General features: G+C 39.3%; 6 protein-coding genes across 11 annotated transcripts in view; 3 read left to right on the top strand and 3 right to left on the bottom strand.

The window, feature by feature from the left end:
• The window catches only part of LOC110861496 (LIM domain transcription factor LMO4), an 81,998-nt gene extending 78,529 nt beyond the window's left edge, over positions 1 to 3,469 (bottom strand). For 3 of the 4 annotated variants that reach the window (XM_035844743.1, XM_035844742.1, XM_035844734.1), the window contains exons 1-2: positions 3,186 to 3,469; positions 227 to 1,041 (exon numbers count right to left, since the gene is read on the bottom strand). In XM_035844743.1, the coding sequence (XP_035700636.1) occupies positions 227 to 289 (63 nt within the window). In that variant the 5' untranslated portion in view covers positions 290 to 1,041; positions 3,186 to 3,469. The remainder of the gene's footprint in view (positions 1 to 226; positions 1,042 to 3,185) is intronic. The other variant, XM_022110616.2, reaches the window with a different exon arrangement.
• Positions 3,470 to 7,430: 3,961 nt separating this feature from the next.
• LOC110861516 (U2 small nuclear ribonucleoprotein A') lies at positions 7,431 to 9,313 on the top strand. Its single transcript, XM_022110643.2, has 6 exons — positions 7,431 to 7,641; positions 7,766 to 7,806; positions 7,887 to 7,993; positions 8,078 to 8,306; positions 8,402 to 8,708; positions 8,785 to 9,313. Exons 1-6 carry the CDS (start codon positions 7,560 to 7,562, stop codon positions 8,853 to 8,855), a joined length of 837 nt encoding a protein of 278 aa, XP_021966335.1. The 5' UTR covers positions 7,431 to 7,559; the 3' UTR covers positions 8,856 to 9,313.
• LOC110861517 lies at positions 9,303 to 10,093 on the bottom strand. The gene is made up of 3 exons (XM_022110644.2): positions 9,891 to 10,093; positions 9,568 to 9,813; positions 9,303 to 9,467 (listed from the first exon to the last, which is right to left on the bottom strand). The coding sequence occupies exons 1-3, from the start codon at positions 9,982 to 9,984 to the stop codon at positions 9,415 to 9,417; spliced, it is 393 nt and encodes a 130-aa protein (XP_021966336.1). The 5' UTR covers positions 9,985 to 10,093; the 3' UTR covers positions 9,303 to 9,414.
• A 778-nt stretch (positions 10,094 to 10,871) lies between these two features.
• On the bottom strand, positions 10,872 to 13,015 carry LOC110861474 (lipoyl synthase, mitochondrial). The gene is made up of 6 exons (XM_022110590.2): positions 12,559 to 13,015; positions 12,243 to 12,417; positions 11,939 to 12,147; positions 11,488 to 11,861; positions 11,281 to 11,396; positions 10,872 to 11,192 (listed from the first exon to the last, which is right to left on the bottom strand). Exons 1-6 carry the CDS (start codon positions 12,634 to 12,636, stop codon positions 10,945 to 10,947), a joined length of 1,200 nt encoding a protein of 399 aa, XP_021966282.1. The 5' UTR covers positions 12,637 to 13,015; the 3' UTR covers positions 10,872 to 10,944.
• A 141-nt stretch (positions 13,016 to 13,156) lies between these two features.
• Positions 13,157 to 22,196, top strand: LOC118432852 (TATA-box-binding protein-like). Its single transcript, XM_022110633.2, has 6 exons — positions 13,157 to 13,315; positions 13,395 to 13,684; positions 13,924 to 14,526; positions 14,621 to 14,974; positions 21,577 to 21,671; positions 21,769 to 22,196. Exons 3-6 carry the CDS (start codon positions 13,946 to 13,948, stop codon positions 21,840 to 21,842), a joined length of 1,104 nt encoding a protein of 367 aa, XP_021966325.1. The 5' UTR covers positions 13,157 to 13,315; positions 13,395 to 13,684; positions 13,924 to 13,945; the 3' UTR covers positions 21,843 to 22,196.
• Positions 15,502 to 20,884, top strand: LOC110861507. 3 transcript variants are annotated; one of them, XM_035844732.1, is made up of 9 exons: positions 15,502 to 17,332; positions 17,429 to 17,506; positions 17,623 to 19,160; positions 19,233 to 19,373; positions 19,435 to 19,608; positions 19,680 to 19,902; positions 19,983 to 20,000; positions 20,061 to 20,376; positions 20,428 to 20,884. In XM_035844732.1, the coding sequence occupies exons 3-9, from the start codon at positions 17,843 to 17,845 to the stop codon at positions 20,617 to 20,619; spliced, it is 2,382 nt and encodes a 793-aa protein (XP_035700625.1). In that variant the 5' UTR covers positions 15,502 to 17,332; positions 17,429 to 17,506; positions 17,623 to 17,842; the 3' UTR covers positions 20,620 to 20,884. The 3 variants fall into 3 exon arrangements, with proteins under 3 accessions (XP_035700625.1, XP_035700624.1, XP_035700626.1); XM_035844731.1 differs by having other exon boundaries at positions 15,503 to 16,676; positions 16,781 to 16,845; positions 16,935 to 19,160; XM_035844733.1 differs by having other exon boundaries at positions 15,503 to 19,160; positions 20,061 to 20,219; positions 20,286 to 20,376.
• Positions 22,197 to 22,319: the final 123 nt, after the last annotated feature.

Raw genomic sequence — 22,319 nt, 5'->3', positions numbered from 1 at the left:
GAAAAATCCTGGGATAAAATGTACTCGTACGTACACATAAGTATGCAAGTTGGGTGATAATATGCAAAAGAAGACCGAAATGTATGTACATGCGACGATAAATTTCAAAATTCTCAAGGAGATTGTGAGTTGTTTCGCTGTTTGGGGGGCGTAGGCGTTACCAAATTCCAAACCTTAAGAAATGGATAAAGGTGCCAAAACGTGAAAAATTGTGTCTCAGCCTCACCTGATAATTTTGATGTGGCACTTGCATCCTGGGTTGTGGGTATCCGTTGTTGTACTCCATCATGAAATTACTTAAGTCTGATAATCACAAGAAAAATATAATAATCCCAAAAGTGAGTTCACAAGTTCACTGTTCACACTGTGTGTGAGAGAGAATGCAATGATTTATGATCACCAACTGTACATATTTTTTAAATCTTGGTCCAGACACAAACACCAGGTAGTCTCGTTCTAGTTTGATAGACAAGTAGCAGCTCTGGCCAGTAATTGTTGTCTTTTCCGCACTCAATTAATCGCAATTTTTTACAACTCTTGAAGTCTTGTTAGTTCTCCCAATTTGCACAGGTAAGGAGTTTCTTAATGATGAAGGTTGTGTGCTGCAGAAGGGGAACAGACGGAGAGAAAACCGGCTTGCTGTTTTTTATATAATGTTCCTTATTTAATGACAACAACAATGTTGAGAGTTGATGATGTGATCAAAGATAGATTGTCGTGGTATCAAGTACTTGGCTGTAGGGAGGCAGGTTTTATGGTGGTCGTTGAGTTAGGTCATATAAAACTGCCTATAATTACTCTCCAAAACTCGATGTGACCTTCTTCTTCTATTCGTATTTGTATCATCAAAACCACACAAATGTCAGATGTATGAATGCCTGTACCCACGAGTTGCTTAATTGCATGTGCCAAGAAGAAAACCGTCAGTTTGAGAACAAGTCGAGATGGGGGACACGATCACCAACTCTTCTCGTCTTTTTCTGCTGTTTGTTGACTCCAATTAAATTAAATTAAGCTTCTTCTTTCTGTTCTTCTCTTCTCCTGTCAAACACAATGAGAGCGTCTAATTAGCAAAAATAATATTAATTTAATTCGTATTCCGAGCAGGATTCTCCCAACTTTTACTCCACCATGAACCCAACCAACCAACGGCGGGTCCCCTCGTCCCCTGGCTCAGTCTGCACAACAATATGTATGTACATACGACGAGATGAAGAGCATATGCAAACGCGCTATAGCCTTCATACTTTTGTAGAAATATTACCAGGGATTGGTAGATTTATTTGGTGGTATGGCATGTAAGGCTGCATTATTGAGGAGTCCATGTATGTATACTGGCGGGTCCATGTTAGCAAGCACCCTGGGAGGGAGGGAGGCAGTCGAGTTATGTTATCCGATTATTTATCATGCACATATTATCTCCATCGTCCTCCTCAACATGAGCAGTTTTCCAAACTATTAGAACAGTCCCTCTTTAATTCATCATTTATTAGGGGAAGAATTGTGGTCTAATTTAATTGGGTGGATTGCATTCAAAAGACAATATCAAACACTGGATGGCGACGAGGAAAGAATAAAGTGAACAATAAGGGCTCAAATGAAGCATCTGCCACTTTTATGCCTACCTAACCAACATTTTCTCCCACTTTCTGAGCTCCGGTTAATAGATAGAGGTTACATATGCGAACGCGTTATGACTTTGCTGCTGCTCCATATATAACGCATTTCGTACATAATATTCAAATATCTAATTGGAAAGAGGGAGACGGGATGGAAAACAAAGCCCTCATTTAATTAGGAGTGAACAAGAAGTGTAATGAAATGGATCCTTCACGCAGGTTGTGACTCTGGATTAGCTGAACATGGAGAAATCCATCCAAGTATTTTCTTTACATTATGCACAATGGTATAAATGTGTTCCATTGATACTCTCCAATCAGAGCTGTACATTATTATGTTAAATAAATACAGAGTTTATCTGGTATTTGGAGAAAGTGGGGTCGAAGAAAGTGAGTAAAAGTAGATGGGAACAAGCAGACACCCAAAACCAACTCGAACCTGTCAGTTGCACTTTCTCCCAGTGGAAGAAACGAGCCTGCTGCTGTTGGAATGAGAGAAAGAGATGCTTTTCTCCAGCAGTAGCAGCAGCCGCGTCCTCCTCGCCATTACACTTACATCCAGTCCACACTCCTCCAATTAAATTAAATTAACGATTAATCATTAATTAAAATTGCGAGCCTTCTCTTCCATCCGCCTGCTCGTGTCACATTCAGAATTGTGCAGAACAACTCGACTAAAAGTTGCCTTTTACTTTCAACAACATCAAAGCTCTCTCCTTTCTCCCCGGCCGTGGAGCTGTATGTATGCATGTTTTCCTTACTATTCACTTTCGCCAATCGCCCTGCTGCTAAATAGTATAACATACTTTGCAAAGTCGAGTTCCTCTTGCAAATTCATTTTCACTCCCCTTCATACTTTTTCTCGTTTTTAATGGCTTCTCTCGCCTGCTCCCACTTCATAAAACCAACTCATTTGAAATAAAAGCAAGCTGTGTATTAATCAAGTCAAATTTAATTAGCGGACATTTCGAAAATGACTTTTCTCTATTTACACCACGCCTACGGAAGATGGGGGACTGAATCAGAAATCTGCTCACAACAGCTCAAAATATTATAATCTCGTCAAGAAGACGTGTCCCTACGTCTTCGTCGCTACCGTCGCTACAGAATTCAATTTCAACCTCGTCAACAACTGCATATGGATGCAGTCATATGCACAGTATCACTTTTAGCTTGGGCAGAATGGCAAACTGAATGCGAAAAGTAATTAGTGGAATGGAAATAGGAGAAGGGTGAAGTATGTACATATACATATCCAGACTTTCTCAATTTTCTCTCGTCGCGTTCTAAATTTGCAGAAAGTGCTGTAATCGCCTTTTGTAACTCATCGTGAGTTGCAAAGGCGAAAATTAGCCTCCATTTTAATTACTTTCTTTCTTTCTCCACTTTCATTACATAATTTCCTTTTCAAATGAGATGAGTGGGCCAGGTGTGGGGTAGGTTTTGTTATTTCTATGCTCGTGACCTTTCCGAAATTTCCCACAAATTAAGTTAGGTTAAAATATGGGAAACTAATAACTGCCTCACAATGTTTAGTAAGTATTTAACCAATTTATAGAACCTTACCGATAAAGTGTCCAACTTCCCAATCGAACCACCTTGAAACTTTCGCGATTTTACAAATCACAACAAAACCTTTCAAGTTGAAAGTATCAAATGAGAGATAACTTTTTGTAGATGCCTTCCGGACCCTTTTTCAGATCGGGAACCAAGGACCGAGGACACAATGGTCACAATTTGAGGATTTTCGGAGTGGAAACGGGGTGAGTGAGTGAGCAGCGTGTCTTTGCAGCCGAGCAGAGCGAGACGTGACCTGACCGATGGAGCGCTGGGAGAGAACTGAGCGAAACATTGGTGTGGGAACAAGCTTTGAGTCGCCCTGTTCCCCTCTCTCTCGCCAACACGGTGCAGTATGGGCCACCACAACAACGACTCTCCCAGTGCCAACGAGGGGAACGCGCACGTAACCAACATTTCCCGTCTTCTTATCCCACTCATTTAGCACGGCTCGATCTTATCCTTTGGGGTTACCTTCCAGATTTTCTGGCTCAGGTGGTCAACCAAATTTCTGCAACGATCATTGCAAAATTCTCGCAAATAGAGTTGTACCAATTCAAAGAGGAGCCAAAATTGCTGAAATGTAGAGCTTCGTCGTTGTATCTATTAACTGAGGCTGGATTGGTATGCACATATCCACGTACGTACCCACGAAGGCTTGGTGTCATCCGTCAACATCTCTAAAATAATAAATTCCTTTCAAGTGGAAAGCCAGGGTCCAGAGACAATGAGGACTCTGCGTCTTAAGACCATTAGACGACCAACGCAAGTAATATGGCAGAACTATTTGGAAGGAGACATTCTCTCGCTCTTCTTGATATTCTCCTCCTGCCTCGGTTTGGTGGATGTCAAGGGATTTGTTCATTTGTTCTCGGTTGTCTGTCGGTTTCACTTGATTTTGGTTTAAAAAGCACCAGGATGTCTCTCCTGGTCACCATCCCATCCGTCCATCGGCTGGGATGTCATAAAATCCAATCCAACAACAACAACCACTTTTATTTAGATACATACAACGTATAAATATATATGTACCTTCCTCGTCGTCCTCCCTGGGCTGACTCTCCCTTGGTCATGTTCATGAGCAGACCAAGCCCACAACGTCCCTAATTCTTCTTCAAAGCCGCGTTATTATTCTTTAGCGTCGTCTACCTGCTCGTCTAAAAGTGAACGAGGATTGTATTTAACTGACTTTAAATAAGTCGCTAGTGGTGGGTGCATTGTTTGTTTCTTTTCCTCCCTTATTACCACTTGAGCTGAGCCTCTGACCATTATATCAGGTTGCTTGGTGGAGTATAAGGACGAGGACGAGTGCGAGTGAGGGATGAACGCAAGGGCCCTTCTTGTTTGAGCGACCCTGACATTTTATTTTATCCCAAAGCAATAAGCATTTCCATGCAGCTCTGCCGAGTACACAGGGATAAACTAACAATGGTAATAATACAATAATTTCTTCAACTTCCAACTTACACCTTCTTTGCTCACATCAACAAAGCAACAATGGTGACGGGGCAGCCCGAAAAGTAAAAAAAAAAATAAAAATCTCAACCCAGCAGAAGAACCCCCCGTGCGTCGCTTTTCCTCTTGCATTACATTCTACTCGTTATTTGGACTCTGACAGTATTAAGTTTCATCGAATGTTATTACCAAGCACTTCCAAAAGCTAAATATGTACGACAACTGATTGTACATACTTTGAAAGTATTACTTTCCCTGAGTTTTGCTAGTTTTGCTTGTTTAATTAAACTTTAACGAGGACTGTGCCTTGTTCATGCTCCTTTGCTCCTAGATACATGTGAACTTGAGTCAAAGCTTAATGAGAAGATGAGAAGAGGTGTCCAGTCAACTGCTCGCAATCCGGTCAAGTTTCAAATGGGCGAGTCAAGAACAATGGGTTGCGTATATTTGTAATTTCGGATGAAAGTAAGTGTCATCATGTCGTCATGTCGTGTAATCCGAGATGAGTATGTTCTCTGAGCTGAGTAAATTGCAACGGTAGCCAAAGTAGTGTCATTATTATTCTTCTGTGGTCACTCACTACCCAACGCGACGGATCTGTAGATGTCGTAAAATGGACTCTAAACCGAAATAATTGCAGAGTTGGCATTTTCATAACGAATTTCTACCGATTTGTGCATATATTTAAAGAGAACGCATGTCTCAATTTCCCCTCCAGAGAACTGGCTGGCAGTAGTCTTTGCATAATAAAAACGTCATGAGTTCATGCTTGTGAACTAATCCTATTAGGAGAAAGAAGCAAGTTTTCGTCGTCCTTCGTTGTCATCATCAATTCAATTCGGTTTCATCTCCCGGACAAAACATTGAGCAAAGATTAAGCATTAAAAGATGAATTGGTTTCAATTGCCGGATGTTTCCGTTCTCAGGCTGCTTAACCGAGCCCATGAATTTGATATGCTGAGGAGCGAAATCGGGAATTGATGTCGCAATATTTAATGTAATGGAGTAAATAAATATGTCGAGAAAATGCTGGATTTTATGGAGGACTCATTGAGCCGCTAGGGATTTAATGCACACAACAATACACACACCACATAAGCATTGCTTTCATTACTGCAAACTGTTTCCCTTAAGCTGCTTCTTGCTTAATATTTACTTATTTGAGAAATGATGATTCATCGTAATGCAAGTCTAAAGTAATGATTTCTCTCCAAGCACGGTTTGCAAATAGATTAAATTTGTGGAACTATTCATCAAGGAGAAAACTATTTTTGAGTGACACTTTTGAAGGAAATGCTTGCAGGTGATAAAAGTGACTCTGATTAAAAAGCAACACGAGTGCGAGAATGTCGCGAGGGGTGTGACCACTGAACACCCGCATTCCGCCAAATCTGCACTTCCAGCTCCAACCCTACCTCGGCAAGGAGAGGGTACGAAAGAGGGGTGGTTGATTAGGCCACAGTATCAAATCAGTAGCAATTATATAACTAATAAACCTGAACCAACTCGTACTCTGAAATAATTTAAATCATCTCTGCCTCATTAAGGGGCCCAGTGTTCCTTATTCATGTCATCTTCCTAAAAATGCCCACTGCTTTTCCTCTCTGGTCTCCTCCATGCTACGAAACGAATGACCCTACAAATACCCCAAATGAGACATTCATTCTCACCCTTTTCTTCTGCAATGGCCCCAAAAAAACGATGAACAATATATGTAATCACAATTTGCATACATATGTGCATCCACTTGGGTAGTGCATATCTATGTGTACGCACATCATTGTACGCTGTACTAAACTTAGAGTACCTACAAACGTATGCTTTATGAATGCATAGGATTCCAGCCCTCTGTACGTAAATGTATAAAATTCAAGGAACCCGAAAAGCAAATTAACGTAATATTCAATCACTTTAAGAAAACAATCGCCGTTTAATTGCTCATTTGTATAAAAACCAATCTTCCTTAATTAGAGTCGTGATCTGGAAATGGTTAATTCTGCTGACTTTTTCACCCTCCCAACAAGGTTTTTAGCAAAAGTGTGAGAATCCATAGTTGGCAATGATTGGTTTTGTGCAGGTGGGGGAAGGGCTCATGGTATACGTTACTGATTATATTCTTCTCTCTTTACTGCTGCTGCTGAGCTGATGAGATTGTTGGCTGTGAATGGGACGAAATTAGGACGAGGAGGAGATGATGAAGAGAAGATCGAGTTGTTGGATGAAATGGACAAAGAGTCATTTAAAGGGGAACACAATGGGAGCTTAATAGTCCAGACATGACAATCACAATGGTGAACTTAATTCCAATTCATTACATGATTTCATCTGCACCGTCCGTGGAAATAGAAAAAAAGCATCAACCAATGGCATAGAGCAGCAAAAATCCCGAACCCTTGAAAAAGTACCTTATTTCCCTTCGCTGGGATTTTAATGCAAATTTCGAAATGGCAGATTTTTAAAGATCTAATAGGTATATAAACATCTCTGTAAAAATACCGCATTTAGTAGGCATCGAAAAAATACTACCACGTACGCATGGCATGGCGCACTTGGCGTTCAAGAATACATAGTGACCTGGCCTTGGGACTAATGTTTTAAATTCTCTTCCGCTGACACCCTTTCCCATTGACCCGTCCGACCTCTGGCCCACCTCGTGAAGTACAAATACGCGTACATAAGGTATTTGTACTTCTACCTTAGGATTCCTAAGTTCTATGTACTGCACAATGTACATGGCGTCTTTTCACAAGATTTAAACGGAGACTAACTACTGCTGCATCAAACTGACCGGGAAATGCAAAACATTAACAAGCGGCACTTCGCTTTGAGTATTTGTGTAAAGTGTAAAACGCATTACTTTAAAAAAAGGAAACACAAAATCAATAAACCAATTAAAGATTGAAAAAGTAGCGTGATAACGTATTAAAAATGGTGAAACTAACTCCAGACCTTATCAACAATTGCATTCAAAGGATTAATCCTATTCGAGATCGGGAACTTAATTTACGAGGTTGTTTTTCTGATACATTACAATTCGTTTACTTTCTCAAGTTTTCAAAGATTGAAGACTATTGTTATAAATTAATTATTTAATAATTTTGAGATCTGTATTATTTATATATGCGTTCTTGCAGGATTGAAGATCCCTATGATTGAGAATCTTGGAGCCACCTTGGTAAGTGAATCTTATCATTGACTAAAATGATAGCAGACTTTTTCAAGAAATGCCCATCTCTAACCTGCTTACGTTTCCAGAACCAATTCGACACAATCGACTTCTCAGATAATGACATTCGGAAATTGGACAACTTTCCCCTGCTTCCCCGACTCAAAAACATTATCTTGAATAACAATCGCGTCGTGTAAGTATTTTAGCCAACACTTAAAAGAGTTAGATAATGAAAAAATGTCATCAACCCTAATACAAATTGTATTGATAATTTCAGTCGCATAAGTCCCACATTGCATGAAGTCATACCGTCCCTGGAGTCGCTCGTTTTGACTAATAATATGCTACAGGATTTAGGAGAGATTGACAACTTATCAAAATTGCAGCATTTAACTCATTTAACACTTCTCTTCAGTCCCGTCTCGACCAAGGAGTTTTTCCGACAATATGTAATCTTTAGACTTCCACAACTCAAAGTTTTGGACTTCAAAAAAATTACAATGAAGGTATCATTATGGCTAATTAATATCCTTCAATCAATCCATTCAATCATTTCATTTAAACAGAATTATGTTTAAAATAATAATCCTTTAACTATTAGGAACGAGACGAAGCAAAAGCCTTCTTTAAATCTAAGCGTGGAAAGGAAATCAGAAAAGAAATCGCTACAAATCGTTCCACAGACGAAGAATTTGTTGAAGACGATGACGAAGAAGCAACCTCCGTGTCTAATGGAATTGCATTGAAATCTTCGCACAAAGCAGTCCGAAGGGGACAACTCCTGGCTGAAAATACGAGTGAAGTTAACGAGAAAATTAAAGAAGCAATCAGAAATGCGACATCTCTAGAAGAAATTGAAAGATTAAATCAAGTGCTGAAAAGTGGGCAAATTCCTCAGTTTATGACAGGTACGTCGGCGATACGAATCAATTCCAATTAGACTAGGCTACGTGTGTATCAACGCAATTATTTTTTCCCGTACAGGTTCCACGACGATCACGGAAACATTAGCAACTGCGGCAGGGGGAGAGGTAGAAGAAATGGAAGATAATTAAGAATATACTAATATACACTTTGTGATGTTATGTAAATGTAACACTATGTAATGTTGTATTGTACTCTTATTGATAACCTGCTTTCAACTGCGTACCTCCTTTTCTTTCTATAGGTTCTAAAAAATAGTATATCTGTGTTATTTTTTTCTACTATTTTATAGCCGATGTATACTAGTTGTTGAGGAGGTTGACTAACATAGTTTTTTGCTAAACTGTGTGGTTTGCTATAACCAACTGATTCCCCCATCTCTTGTTTTGTACGACTCAAACCTAGTACTATATCATTTTCATGATATCGTAGTACATACGCCGCTAATTATAACAAAATTAGGATATTTACTGCTCTATTTATTACAAAGGTACTAGTTATGATAAGCTAGGTCGACTATGAAGGTATTTTACTTTGCTCCTAAAGATGGGTTTATTAGTATTAATAAAGTTCATCTATTTGTGTAAAATTGAGTGGTATTATTTATTAAAGCTTAATCAATCTGGCAAAAATTAGGGAATTGTTGATAATTTAAATATAAACGCATAGAAATTGTAAGACTATCAAATTTTAACCGACGAATGCGGGCGTCTGACAAACTCCAGTGCAGCATTTTTTGTTGGCTGTAAAATCCAGAAAGAAAATTTAGAGTTGTTAAATTATCATCCGTCAGGTTGGCAAGCAGTTCAGGCTTTTCATAGTTATGAAATATGTTAGTAATACCCGTGCAATCGTAATCATTGTAACATTGAGGTCTTGGTCGTTGAGTGGGTCGTGTTGGTCTTGGCGTGGGTGCTGGTGGCTTCCATGGGTTTCCTCCCTGAGACCCCCCAGTGGACCCCACCTGACGCTTCTCGATGAGATGATCCTGTTGAAAGTCGTCGTCCTCATCAACGGATCGGCGCTTCCGTCCCGAACCAGGTCGATAACAAGACCCTGGTTTTTGGTTCCCATTTCCAGGTGCAGCGCCTTATCATTGAAAAATTACTATCATTTCCCGTCATGTAGAAAAATTAGAACCTCTTTTAAAATGAATCTCATCTTACCTCCAGATGACTGTGCCACTGGACTCGCAGTATTCTCAGTCACGACGGCTGCTAACACGACGCAGGCTGCTAGAAATATGGTTATCGTTTTCATGATGATTGACCGTTATGCTTTCTCAATGGAGACGCTTTTTTTTTAAAAAATATGAATTTCCTGTCTGGCTTGCTTGGTTGATGATGTTTCACAGAATGACTTCTCAATCCACGTCGACCCCATTTTATACCTGAAAATCTCTCATGTTGTTCATTGTGCATATACATATTTGTTGTTTACTTAAAAACTGTGCATGGTTTGTTAATAATGTTTGTCACCCGACCTATCGCATGTCCGCTCGTATGGCTAGTACATCTCTTCATTCACGTTCTTCTTTATCCATTCCAGGAATGAATCATGTTGACAAATATTATCACCACGGGATGAGACGAGAGAATCTTTTTTGCTAGACAAGATTGTGCGAGCGAATCTTCTGGTTTAGTCAAACCATTCCACGACCTGCCTGCTTATTCATCCATTCACAAATAACAAGATTGACAAAATACTTCAGGGAAGCATTAACATTTTTACGATGCATATGAGTGTTCGCAGAAGTGGTGTGCATGAGGTTTGTGTGTCCATATTGAAGCAAAGCAAGGAAGGCCATCACTTTATTTAAGAAATCAAATATTTGTTTAGAGGTGAAAATTATCTATAATGGACAAGTGTTAATTACGCAATTAAAAAATAGGATCGGTTCTGGAAATGGATTCATACGCCCAGTAACTCACGTTCACACACATGTACCAAGTTACACGATGGGGTTTCCATACTTTAAATATTTAGAGTGTCTCATATTTATCGTGAAAATGGTCTAATGGCTGATTGAAAACATGATGATTTGCAACAAAAAAGTTTTTCAGAAGAATGATGGGATCAAAACATGGACCGGAAGTAGCGATATAAATACGACAATCAACATGTGCTTGTTGATTTTTGAGTGCACATATTTTTGTACAAATTTAAAATATATATTTATTTCGTAAAATTGCGTAATATCTTTCATGACTATATTTGACTTCAGGTAGATGACTCATTGGTAGAGTTTTTTCTCGCTTCAATGATATTGCTGATAAAAAATTCACCAGCTTTGTAAGAACTACGGACAAGTGGTCCACTGGCGGTGTAGAGAAATCCCAACTGAGATCCGACATCTTCCCAATGCTTAAACTTTTCTGGCGTCACATATTCTACAACTTTTAGATGACGCTTCGTAGGTTGCATGTATTGCCCTAGTGTGACGCAATCAACTCCAGATGTGCGGAGATCTACAAATACAAAAACAAAAGTTGACGAATTGGTGTATAATCTAGTGTGTATAATCACTGGATTAATTATCAGCCTTCCGCTGTATACCTGTCATTGTTTGGAGTACTTCTTCATCTGATTCCCCAAGCCCTAGCATGATTGAGGACTTTGTAACGAGACTGGGCACAATTTGCTTGGCATGCTCTAAAACGCTCAGGGTTTGTCTAAAGAGAAATACATACAGACAACATAACATGCCAAAATAAGCAAAAATCTCGCTGACTAATGTGTCATTTCATTCTTAAACTTACATACCTGTATTTTGCCCTTGGATCCCTGACAAATGGTGTGAGTCTCTCCACAGTTTCAATATTATGGGCAAACACATCTAGTCCAGATCGCACCACATTGCCGACATGGTCAACGTTTCCACGAAAATCTGGCGACAGTACTTCCACCAATAGTTTTGGGATTTCTTTTTTGAGATGTTCCACAGTGGAGGCTATATGATGTGATCCTTGGTCTGGTAAATCGTCTCGATCCACTGAAGTTAGAACGACATAGTCTAGACCCCACGCCGCTATTGCTTTGGCAGTGTGTTCCGGTTCATTCGGATCAAGTGGGGGTGGAGCTCGAGATGTTTTGACTGAACAGAATCTACAGCCACGGGTACAAGTATCTCCCATCAACTGGAAGTTTAAAACAGATCTAGTTTTAGTTTTAGATGTGAATTTTATTTTATTTTCGTTTGTTTAAGTATATTTACCATGATTGTAGCAGTGGCCACCTGGTCGGGCCCTCCACCCCAACATTCACCAATATTTGGACAACGTGCCTCTTCGCAAACTGTAGAGAGATTTAGACCTCGTAAAGTTTCCTTCAACTTGGCGTAATTCTTTCCCATTGGAATCTCCGTCTTGAGCCAAGGAGGCAGTCGGAGTCGTTCTGATTCACCTTTTTCACGTTTCAACTTTCCTAAAAAAACACGAGAAATTATCTCACAATTTCAAAGAACTAACCTTCTCGCCGAGAAGTTCTCGGTTATACTTGTTTATGTACCATGTTGGTACCTTTATAACCCTCCCATGTTTCGCCACTTGCAACAGTTCCGGAAATGAAATCTGAGAGATCAGGCCCATCCTTGAATTCTTGATGCTTTTTATCTGTCGACCCTCCTGGATTTGACCCTTTTAGAGCAGTCGCTGTCGTACTATCAGATTGTTTACGATGATAATGAAAAGAGAGCTGCAGATAGCATAGAACTTCGCATCAGTCATCATCAACATGCAGCATATTACATAGATGACATTATTCTCATCGTTCCGCATTAATTCTGTTCGTAATAATTTGCTAGAAAAATTAACTTGTAAAATATTGTATTATTACCAGAGAAGTAGTACTATTGACGGATGAGGTATTTGGTCTGATGAAAAGGGAGACGAGGTTTTTCCGAGCAATTGACATTTTGCCCTTTAACTAACAAAGTCACGCTAAATTTGGATTTTGGAAGCAGCACCAATTACACCAACGTTAAACAAAATTAGTTAATTTCTCAGAAGATTATTTTTATACATGTGATTATCACAATTATTGTGATCAGGCATGAATGAATTTTTGTTTTTATGTAAAACTGTTGGGATTTCCCAATTGTAATATTGTAAATAATAATTTAAAGATGGAGATTAGTGTAATGCACGCTTGACTCCACCAGGCCAGTCAGTAGTGGAGAAGTTCAAGTAGACTGAGAAAATACCATAATTAAGTTAATCCAGTTAAATTAACTATGAATTGCTGTTCAACTTTGTGTCGGTGTGAATCACGACACATGAACTAGCTTAAGCTTAGAATATGAGAATCTCATCTGTTCTTTCCACCAAAGCATCATCTCTATGCTTCATCGTCTCACTCCCAATTTGCTCAAAAAAATCATACTTTCATAATACTTGTATTAAATCATGGGTTTTTAAAGGCAGGTTTGCTTTATAACTGAATTGGTCGAAGTAATTAATTACCCTACAATTTTCGGATGGTTAGGTATACGGTCATCTCATCAATACATGTCTCGCTATTCGCTAACAACTATTTCATTTGTCGCTCGTTGACTGACTCTCCGACTTTTTAGTGAATTGGAGAAAAAAGCCAGGTAAGTGCTTAATGTACTTATCAAAACCTATAGAAATCAGAGCTAATTAATCTTCAAAATGATTCTGCTGACGTTTTAGCCCCCCTTCCTTCTTGGTCCCCAGAGCAGTTGCGCATTTTGAGACGCATACGGATACGGACGCATACGGACTGAGTCTCAAGAACGTGAGTTCGACTGATTTTGAGTCCAAGTGTCAAGTGGCCCCTGTAAAATCTGATTTCTGCGCCTTGGCGCTTCCCCATTGCAAACTCTGCTACGAGTCGAGTGCCACGTCATCCATCTGATCCACCTTTAGCCGAGCAGCCTCAGCGAGTGACGGACGGATTTCTACACTTCCTCAACAAATTTTGTGAAATTCAACAGCCAGAGGTAAATGCCCGTTAGTAATTAGTTTATTAGTGCAAGACACATTGGGGGAGGTGCTAGATTAGCTAGATAGTGGGAGCAATAAAATTGGTCTCCCCTCCCACCTTCTAATAGCTGCAATTTGCAACTATTAGAAGGTGGATATGCTGGTGGATTGCTGCCGAATTTAATATACAAGTAGTCCTTTTATCCGGTTAGTTCTCTCTCTGTGATAAATTAATCACGCCTGTATTTATTTGCAGGTCATACTCATAATTAACCATTATGGCAACGCAAAGAAACCTGGCCGTGAAGGATGAGCCCAAAAGTCCTGATGCGTGCTCCTTGGATGACTTTGAAGACGGGTGGCCTCCCAACAAACTTGTCCGCGTTGACTCTGGAAACTACCCAATTTTGAGGGGTCAAGACAAGAGGAAGCGATTACGAAAAGAGTGCTTGGAAGCTGTCAAAGCAGAAAATCAGTTTTTCGACGACTGCCAGAAGGATGGACTGGCTGAAGGAAACCTCAAGGGCAAACGAAAGTCGGCAAGAAAAACAAGTTTGGTGGCGACTGAGACAGCTCGGAAATTGCCACTTCGGGCGGCTCGACGAATTGGAACTGGAGGAGAAGGAGATCCACCAAGTTTCGTGCCGTGCAATCTGCCACGACAACGGCCTGCTTTTGAAGTCAGTCCTGCCAACTTTGAAGCCAACGGCATTCTCGGAAATGGGAAGGGCACTGTTTATCCCAAGTACGAACTTGATTCGCAGTACAACTTCATCATTCCCGAGCCGCACAAGTTGAAGAATGCTCCGTGGAAGCAGAGTCCAATTGAGCCGCCGGAAGGGTTGGAACCAACCGTTTTGTAAGTTATTGCAATTAAATAATTATCATATGAATAGCAAAAAAGATAACTGATGGTGTTTTAATTCTGCTCTTATTATATTACTGCTTGTCAGATCTGTGGTGGCGTCGGTGAACTTGGGAGCAGATTTGGACCTGAAAGCCATTGCTGATGGATGCCTGGACTTGAGCTATAATCCCGAGTCATTCGCACCCTTGGTCATGCGTCTCAAAGATCCAATCGCCACGGCCATGATTTTCCCGGCTGGCAGGATGACCGTTTCTGGGGCCAAATCGGTGGAGGCTTGCAAGATTGCAGTGAGAAAGTTCACAGCGATGGTTCGGTCGGTGGGATTCAATGTGAGACCGTTTGGAATGTTGATTAAAAACATCTCTGCCACCTTCAGTGTTGGCTTCAAGATTAGGTTGAGACACCTCTCCAAGAATCGAATGCTCACCCCACAAATAACGTGAGAAACCCAAATTACATGCTCATTACTGTGGATGAAGTTCTAATCCTGCAGACTTATTACACCGCTTTGTAGCATTAATTTCACGACGTCACCGGTCAAAAAAATTTTTTCCTCCAAACTGGTCCAAAATAAAAGTCTAGCATGGGAATAGTATAGAAAAATTATTTTTAGCGTTCTATGACCCCTGGGTCATGAATTAAGGGGCCCTGAAGGGTCAAATAGCGTTCCCTGATAACCCCATGCAAATGGGGTATCAAATTAATCCCCTGGACCAGGGGAACCAGAAAAATATTTTTATAAATTTTTATGACCCTTGAGTCGTGAACTAGGAGCCCTTGAAGGGTTAAATATCATTCCCTCACAACTAAAGGCAAGTGGGGTATCAAATTAATCCCCTGGACAAGGGGAACCCAAAAAAATATTTTTCTGGATTTTTTTGACCCTCAGGTCAAGAGTTAAGGGCCCCCGAAGGGTCAAAATAGTAACCATGGTAACCCCATGCAAGTGGGGTATCAAATTAATCCCCTGGCAAAGGGCAAGCATAAAAATATTTTCCTGAATTTTTTTGACCTATAGGTCAAGAGTTAAGGGTCCCTGAAGGGTCAACATAGTGACCATGGTAACCAGGCTTCATAGCCTGTCTCAGGCAGCATACTTATGTTTGTATAAACTGGTCCCTTTCTCATATACATATCTTTATGCACCATCTTGTTTGGGGAAGGATTGGGTTAATGGTTGGGGTGATGAATATCCCCTAAAAACTGATGCATTATAAATATATGAGGTGATGGGAGACCCCTTATCCTTGCTGGCTTCTCCAGTCGACATTTTGAAATTTAAGTTTTGGAGTTTGTACTTACTGGTATCCGCTCAATTATTAATTTTTAAAATTGAAGATGACGTTGCATAACTTAATTTATGGAACACTGTATGTGTTATATATAGTTCATTGTGTTTGTGGTAAAAGTTGCGCGAATGTCGATAAAATAGAAATAGATAAACAGGTTAAAGTTGTGTGTGATGAGACGGATAACCTGGGTGGATTGGTTATCTGGTTCAAGGAGACATTACCATCCAATTGCAGTGAATTTCTGATATGTAATCAAACGATGTGTATGGAAATTAATGAAACTGTTATGTTCTTCAGTGACACTATCAAAATTGAAGAAGTAGAGTATGAAAATAAAAAGATACGGATATGGGGAAGTGAAAGCTATGTAACTTTTTATTTTAAAAGTTTCGTGGATGCCAGCCGTTATCTACTAAATAACATCACAATTTCAAACGCCAACCACACATTTCCATCCAATAAACTATCCGACTTAACTCAGGAAAAAATTAGTGACACTTATTGTAATATAGCGGCTGAAACGAAGAACTGTACCACCAAGCAAGCAGTAACTAAAGCTATTCAAGGCACTACTCCTCTTCCTTCTGCATGCACAGTTCTAATTCTGTGCAACCAAATATCATGCATCAGGTTCAACTACACAAGTCTCCTGCATTCAGCCTTCTTTGCCAGAAAGCACACGTTTATTCCTACCAACGAAGGTAAATTGCCATCTTGCTTTCATCTTCGTCAAGATGCATTTTTCCATCCTGGATCTCTCCGACGCCCACGTGGTATTATACTTTCCTTGGAGAAAGCTAAAGTTAAAAAGGCGCCAAGCGGATTACCTTTCAATCTCCCTGGATATAGGTAATTGGTTATTTTGGATGAGTTTTTTTATTTTTAAAGTTGCGATTGGAATCTTTATGAAATGATTCTTTATTAACATAATTTTATTATTGGTATTAATTAAGATATTGCGGGCCTGCCACCGATATTGAGAAGCAGGATGATCTCGGTGGCCCAATAAATGCTGTTGGTAATTGTTGCCCAATTTATGCTCATACACTAACCAAGTCAAATTTGTGAAAATTAATTTTATAATTTTTGTGTTGATATTATTCACAGATGCAGCATGCCGCAAACATGACGTCGATTATTTGCTAGGGGTTCTACCATCAGAGGCAGACGAGGCACTTCTAACTACTGTGCAATTACATCGAAAAGATCTGTTCCCACTTTTTGCGGCCGCAATGAGTGCCAAAAAATATTTCGAAAGTCAAATTGGAGGGTCCTATACATCCTTCTTATATTTCTACCCAGCAGGATTTTATCCCAGTTTAACTTTGCATTTTGCACATGAAACGGTGTACGATAAAACTTCAGCAGGAACACTAACAACTGCTCGTGCCATCTGGGAAGGCCAAGCTCAGGAGTCAAAGTGGATAAGTATTCTGCAAAATATTTGGCTAGGGAGCTGCTACACGGTGGATCCAGAAACTAATGTAAATCCACCGCATATCGATGTAAGATTATATTTTTGCACTATTAATGCTAGCTCAGATTCATCGATTTATTGTCTGAGAGCACAGACGCATTTCATACAAGTTTATCACTTTTAGCAAAAACAGTCTGACATGAATTCCCTCGTCATGCCATGCTCAAATGTGGATGAAATGGACACCAATGCAGACGCACTTGTGAGAAATATTGCAACATATTTATAAATAGCAGCGACCGCGGATGTTGTGGGGGACATCGTGAAATTGTTATTGTAGTAACAAGCTCATGTACGTTTTTGTTCTGATCAATACAGGAGGATGGTGATGGAGATGATGAACGTGGGCACTGTGGACAACGTGAAGAGTTAGGAGAAGGGTCAGCTCCTGGCGGTGAATCACCAATGGACACTTCAAATACAGAGTATGCATCCAAGAGTACAGAAGGTGAAGATACATGTGTGGGAACAGACATTTACCCAACGGCCCCTTACAAAGGGGGATGTAGGATGATTTTGAACGAATTTGCAACCAAGAATGATGATAACCAGATTTCGTTTATTGAACATGTTCGTATTTGCCCAAGGCGCTCGTCCTCCAAAAACTAATTCACTTAACGGATTCGTTGAAATAATCCTTGTGGGCGGGATGACTATCCACCAAGTAATGTACGCATCTTTCCAGAACAAGATCTTCTCAATCATACAAGAGAAAGAAACTACGCAACGCAAAATAAAAAATTTCTACTTTGTCCTCGGATCGAAACAAGTTGCACCAGATATGTTGTTTTCTGACAGCCAGATTACTAGTGACCATCTCGAAGGAATCTTACCTGCCGAGTCATTGACGTACTGCATAATTTTACTTCACTTCGGACACAATCAAGGGCAATTTCATCAAGCAGTTCAATCTTTTTCACTAATCCAAAATGTTCCACCCGGCAGTGACACGGTAGGCTATCTCCCAACCCCCATAAACGACGAAAAGATGAACCTTATAAACGAGTTCATTCAAGATGTCCTAATTGTTGGTCCTCCTTGTCCGGATTCTGAGTGTGGATATTTCTATTCCCTTCTCAGAGCTAAAGAACAGGTATTGGGGGAAGGTGAAATGCGAATTCCTTTATCTGATGTTCCTAGACGGAATGATGGAACCAAACCTTACCTTAGTCTTTCGAGGTGCAGTCCTACGAGTTTTCCTATGCAACAATTAGCCTTTGAAATTGAGAAAGCAACACCGAAAGCGAAAAACGACTGTAAACAACCAAATACTAAACTCCCATTCCAACTACTTGGTGTTTCACTACAGGCGACAGCTCAAAAGTTAATTGTCAACGCCAAAGTATTCTTTGACAGTAACCAGGTACAGTGTGAAATACTAACAGGAAACTCTGTCACCAAAACTAGCCAGATTCTAGGAATTGGAGAGAGAACAGTTTATCAGACAATGGAGAATTACAAAACGAATAGTATAAAAACACCTGGTAAGAAACGTATTAGACCAACGCCAGTGATGGATCAGTTTGACGACTTCCGAACTGAGCACGTTAAACGAATCATTCATCAATTCTATGCTAATAATCAAGCACCAACAATGCATAACGTATACACAAAACTGATGGAGGAAGTCAAGGAAGAAGATGGTCGGATAGCCCGAGGAGAAACTCTTACAGCGTTCAAATGTTCCAAGTGGACGTTAAGAAAACTCATTAAGCAATTAGGATTTAGATTCAAAACTGTTGATAAGCGAGCAGTTATCCTCATGAGATCAGACATCGTGCAGAAGCGATATGAATATCTGTCCGTAATGATTAAAAATCGTCAGTCCGAGAACCCAAAATGTGTTGTCTACACAGGTATGGCTGATTAAATATCAAAAATGTTTTAATTTAATTTAATATAATTATTAATGCATTATATTTATTCAGATGAAACGTGGGTCGATAGTTATGCTAGAACTGGAAAAGGCTGGGTTATTAATTCACCAAAGTCATTTCATGAAGCGGCTTTATACTCCTTCCAAAACCCGAAAATTTCTAGAGGACCACGTATCATTGTGATGCATGCAGGTGCAGTTCAACTATCCACATTAAATAGGAAATTATTTCAAAATAATAATTATCTTCACAGGTGGAGAGGATGGATTCGTACCTGGCGCTATGAAGGTATATCCAGTATCAAAGAAGAAAGTCCAGATGGATTACCACGCAAACGTTAACGGTGTCGCTTACATGGCTTGGTGGAAGGATCTTAATCAAAAGATAAAAGATAATTATGGTCCATGCATAATTGTTATTGATAACGGTAATATCATCCAATAATTTGTATTTGTAAATTCCATTTTAATTTGAATTTCATTTATTTAAATTTGTCAGCTCCGTATCACAGCACCAAGGAAGCCCCAAAATCTACATCCCGAAAACAAGAGCTATACGACTGGCTGAATGATAATTTAGAGGGCCCTGAAAAGCTGAAACTAAAACCTGTAAAGCAAATGAGACGACCTGAATTATGGAAAATGGTTCAAGACCTTAAAAACGGAAATGAATATTACATTGTGGATAAGGAGGCATTGAAATATGGAAACACTGTTGTCCGGTAAAGTTATTTTCTATTCATGGGTAATTTACTAATAATTTGTAATATTTATTTAAACACTGTATTTACGTATTTTCCAGATTACCCCCATATAACTGGTAAGAACTGGTAATCATAGGTAACGGTAATAAGAATATTCATGTAATAACTATTTTTAGCGACTTGAACCCAATTGAGTACGTGTGGAAAGACATCAAGCACGCAGTTAGGGCTGCAAACACACAGGGGACCGCTGAGTTTGCACAAGCTGAGGCTGAGAGAATTATGACAACATACACAAAGGAACAATGGCAGAAACACATCAAACATGTGCACCGGTTCGTAAAACCAAGATTCGCTATTATGGGAATAATTCGCAATTTCTACATTATTATTGTAAATAGATTGGAGGACGAGTATTGGAAAAATGATGGACATTTTGATGACTTCCTTGATGACTTCCAAACACGTGTAGCTTCAGCCAACCCCATTCGAGTGACAGTAAACTATTAGTAAAAAAATACATAACTTATACATAATATACAGATTACAGCAGCAGATGATGTGTCTGACGACGAAGATGAGGACCCTGACGATGTTGACGAAGTAGTTGATAGATTCCGAATGCAAATACACAATGATATTGAATACTCACAGGCTGGGGAAGAAGAAGACTTGCCTGAAGAAGAATGTGCAACTTCTAGGAGGAGATTAACCTTCCCACCAGAATCAACCTAGATTTTAACTTCAATGGATTCAATACATAATAAATATTATAAATAGTGAATCCGATTTGTACATAGTGTTAAGAATTATTATTCATTAAATTTGTACGAAATTTTCAAAAATATGCCTACCCCTCTCTACTTAACATTCTTGCAAAACTGAAAACTTTAAAATAATGTCCCGTTTAGTAAAATACAATAAGTTATTATTTGACCCTTCAGGGGCCCTTAACTCTTGACCTATACGTCACAAAAACCAAAAAATATTTTTCTGATTCCCCTGGTCCAGGGGATTAATTTGATACCCCATTCACCTTAGTTACCATGGTTACTATGTTGACCCTTCAGGGACCCTTAACTGTTGCCCGATAGGTCAAAAAAATTCAGGAAAATATTTTTATGCTTGCCCTTTGCCAGGGGATTAATTTGATACCCCACTTGCATGGGGTCACCATGGTTACTATTTTGACCCTTCGGGGGCCCTTAACTCTTGACCTGAGGGTCAAAAAAATCCAGAAAAATATTTTTTGGGTTCCCCTTGTCCAGGGGATTAATTTGATACCCCACTTGCCTTTAGTTGTGAGGGAATGATATTTAACCCTTCAAGGGCTCCTAGTTCACGACTCAAGGGTCATAAAAATTTATAAAAATATTTTTCTGGTTCCCCTGGTCCAGGGGATTAATTTGATACCCCATTTGCATGGGGTTATCAGGGAACGCTATTTGACCCTTCAGGGCCCCTTAATTCATGACCCAGGGGTCATAGAACGCTAAAAATAATTTTTCTATACTATTCCCATGCTAGACTTTTATTTTGGACCAGTTTGGAGGAAAAAATTTTTTTGACCGGTGACGTCGTGAAATTAATGCTACAAAGCGGTGTAATAAGTCTGCAGGGTTAGAACTTCATCCACAGTAATAATCCATCTACTTAATTAATAAGTACGTTTATCATTTGATTCGCTGACAGGTATGAACCTGACTCGTTTACCGGAGTTTCGATGGCTTTGCCATTTCCGAAAGCTAATGTGATGGTGTTCCGGACTGGGAGCGGGATGATACAAGGTAATTAATTATCATATTTACCTACATTTATTTTGGAGGGAGTGATTTGAGATCTTTTTCAGTTGGCACTACAATTATTAAATATCTTTATTTACAGGAGTTACCACTTTGAAGGATCTCGATAAGGTCTTCAAGATTATTTACCCCCACCTCAAAATGTATGCAATGTAGGAAGGTCAGGATCGCAAGAAATTTTTCAGCATTTGAATGTGGTATTAGTCTTCAGTATTAAGTTTTAAAAAATCGTCGTTCACAAATGGCGCATCAAATTCACACCAAACAAAAAAAATAACCTGAATTTCATCTTAGTTTATTTAAATATGTTGTTACTATTTAATAGAAATCTGCATACAAAGTGTAACTAGTGTTAAACATGCACTTATCTTATTTATTACATGTGTATTATAATAAGTATGTATATGTCAAATACTTAAAGGAATGTCTCATTATTACGGACAAAATTTCAAATACAATTGGAGTTATTATACGTATAAATGGTATTGATATGTACTCTTCATAATACCAGTACTTGCGTATTTACGTATTTATTTGAGGGTCAAAATGAATGACGTTGATATAATTTGAATAGGGCGTTAAACTCTTTTATGAAAATTTGCGAGAACAATAATATGACTCGACCCCATAAAT

The sequence above is a fragment of the Folsomia candida genome, unplaced genomic scaffold, assembly GCF_002217175.1.
Source record: "Folsomia candida strain VU population unplaced genomic scaffold, ASM221717v1 Fcan01_Sc042, whole genome shotgun sequence".
Taxonomy (NCBI): domain Eukaryota; kingdom Metazoa; phylum Arthropoda; class Collembola; order Entomobryomorpha; family Isotomidae; genus Folsomia; species Folsomia candida.
Note: the sequence above shows the minus strand (reverse complement) of the source record. Positions and strands in the feature narration are given on the sequence as shown.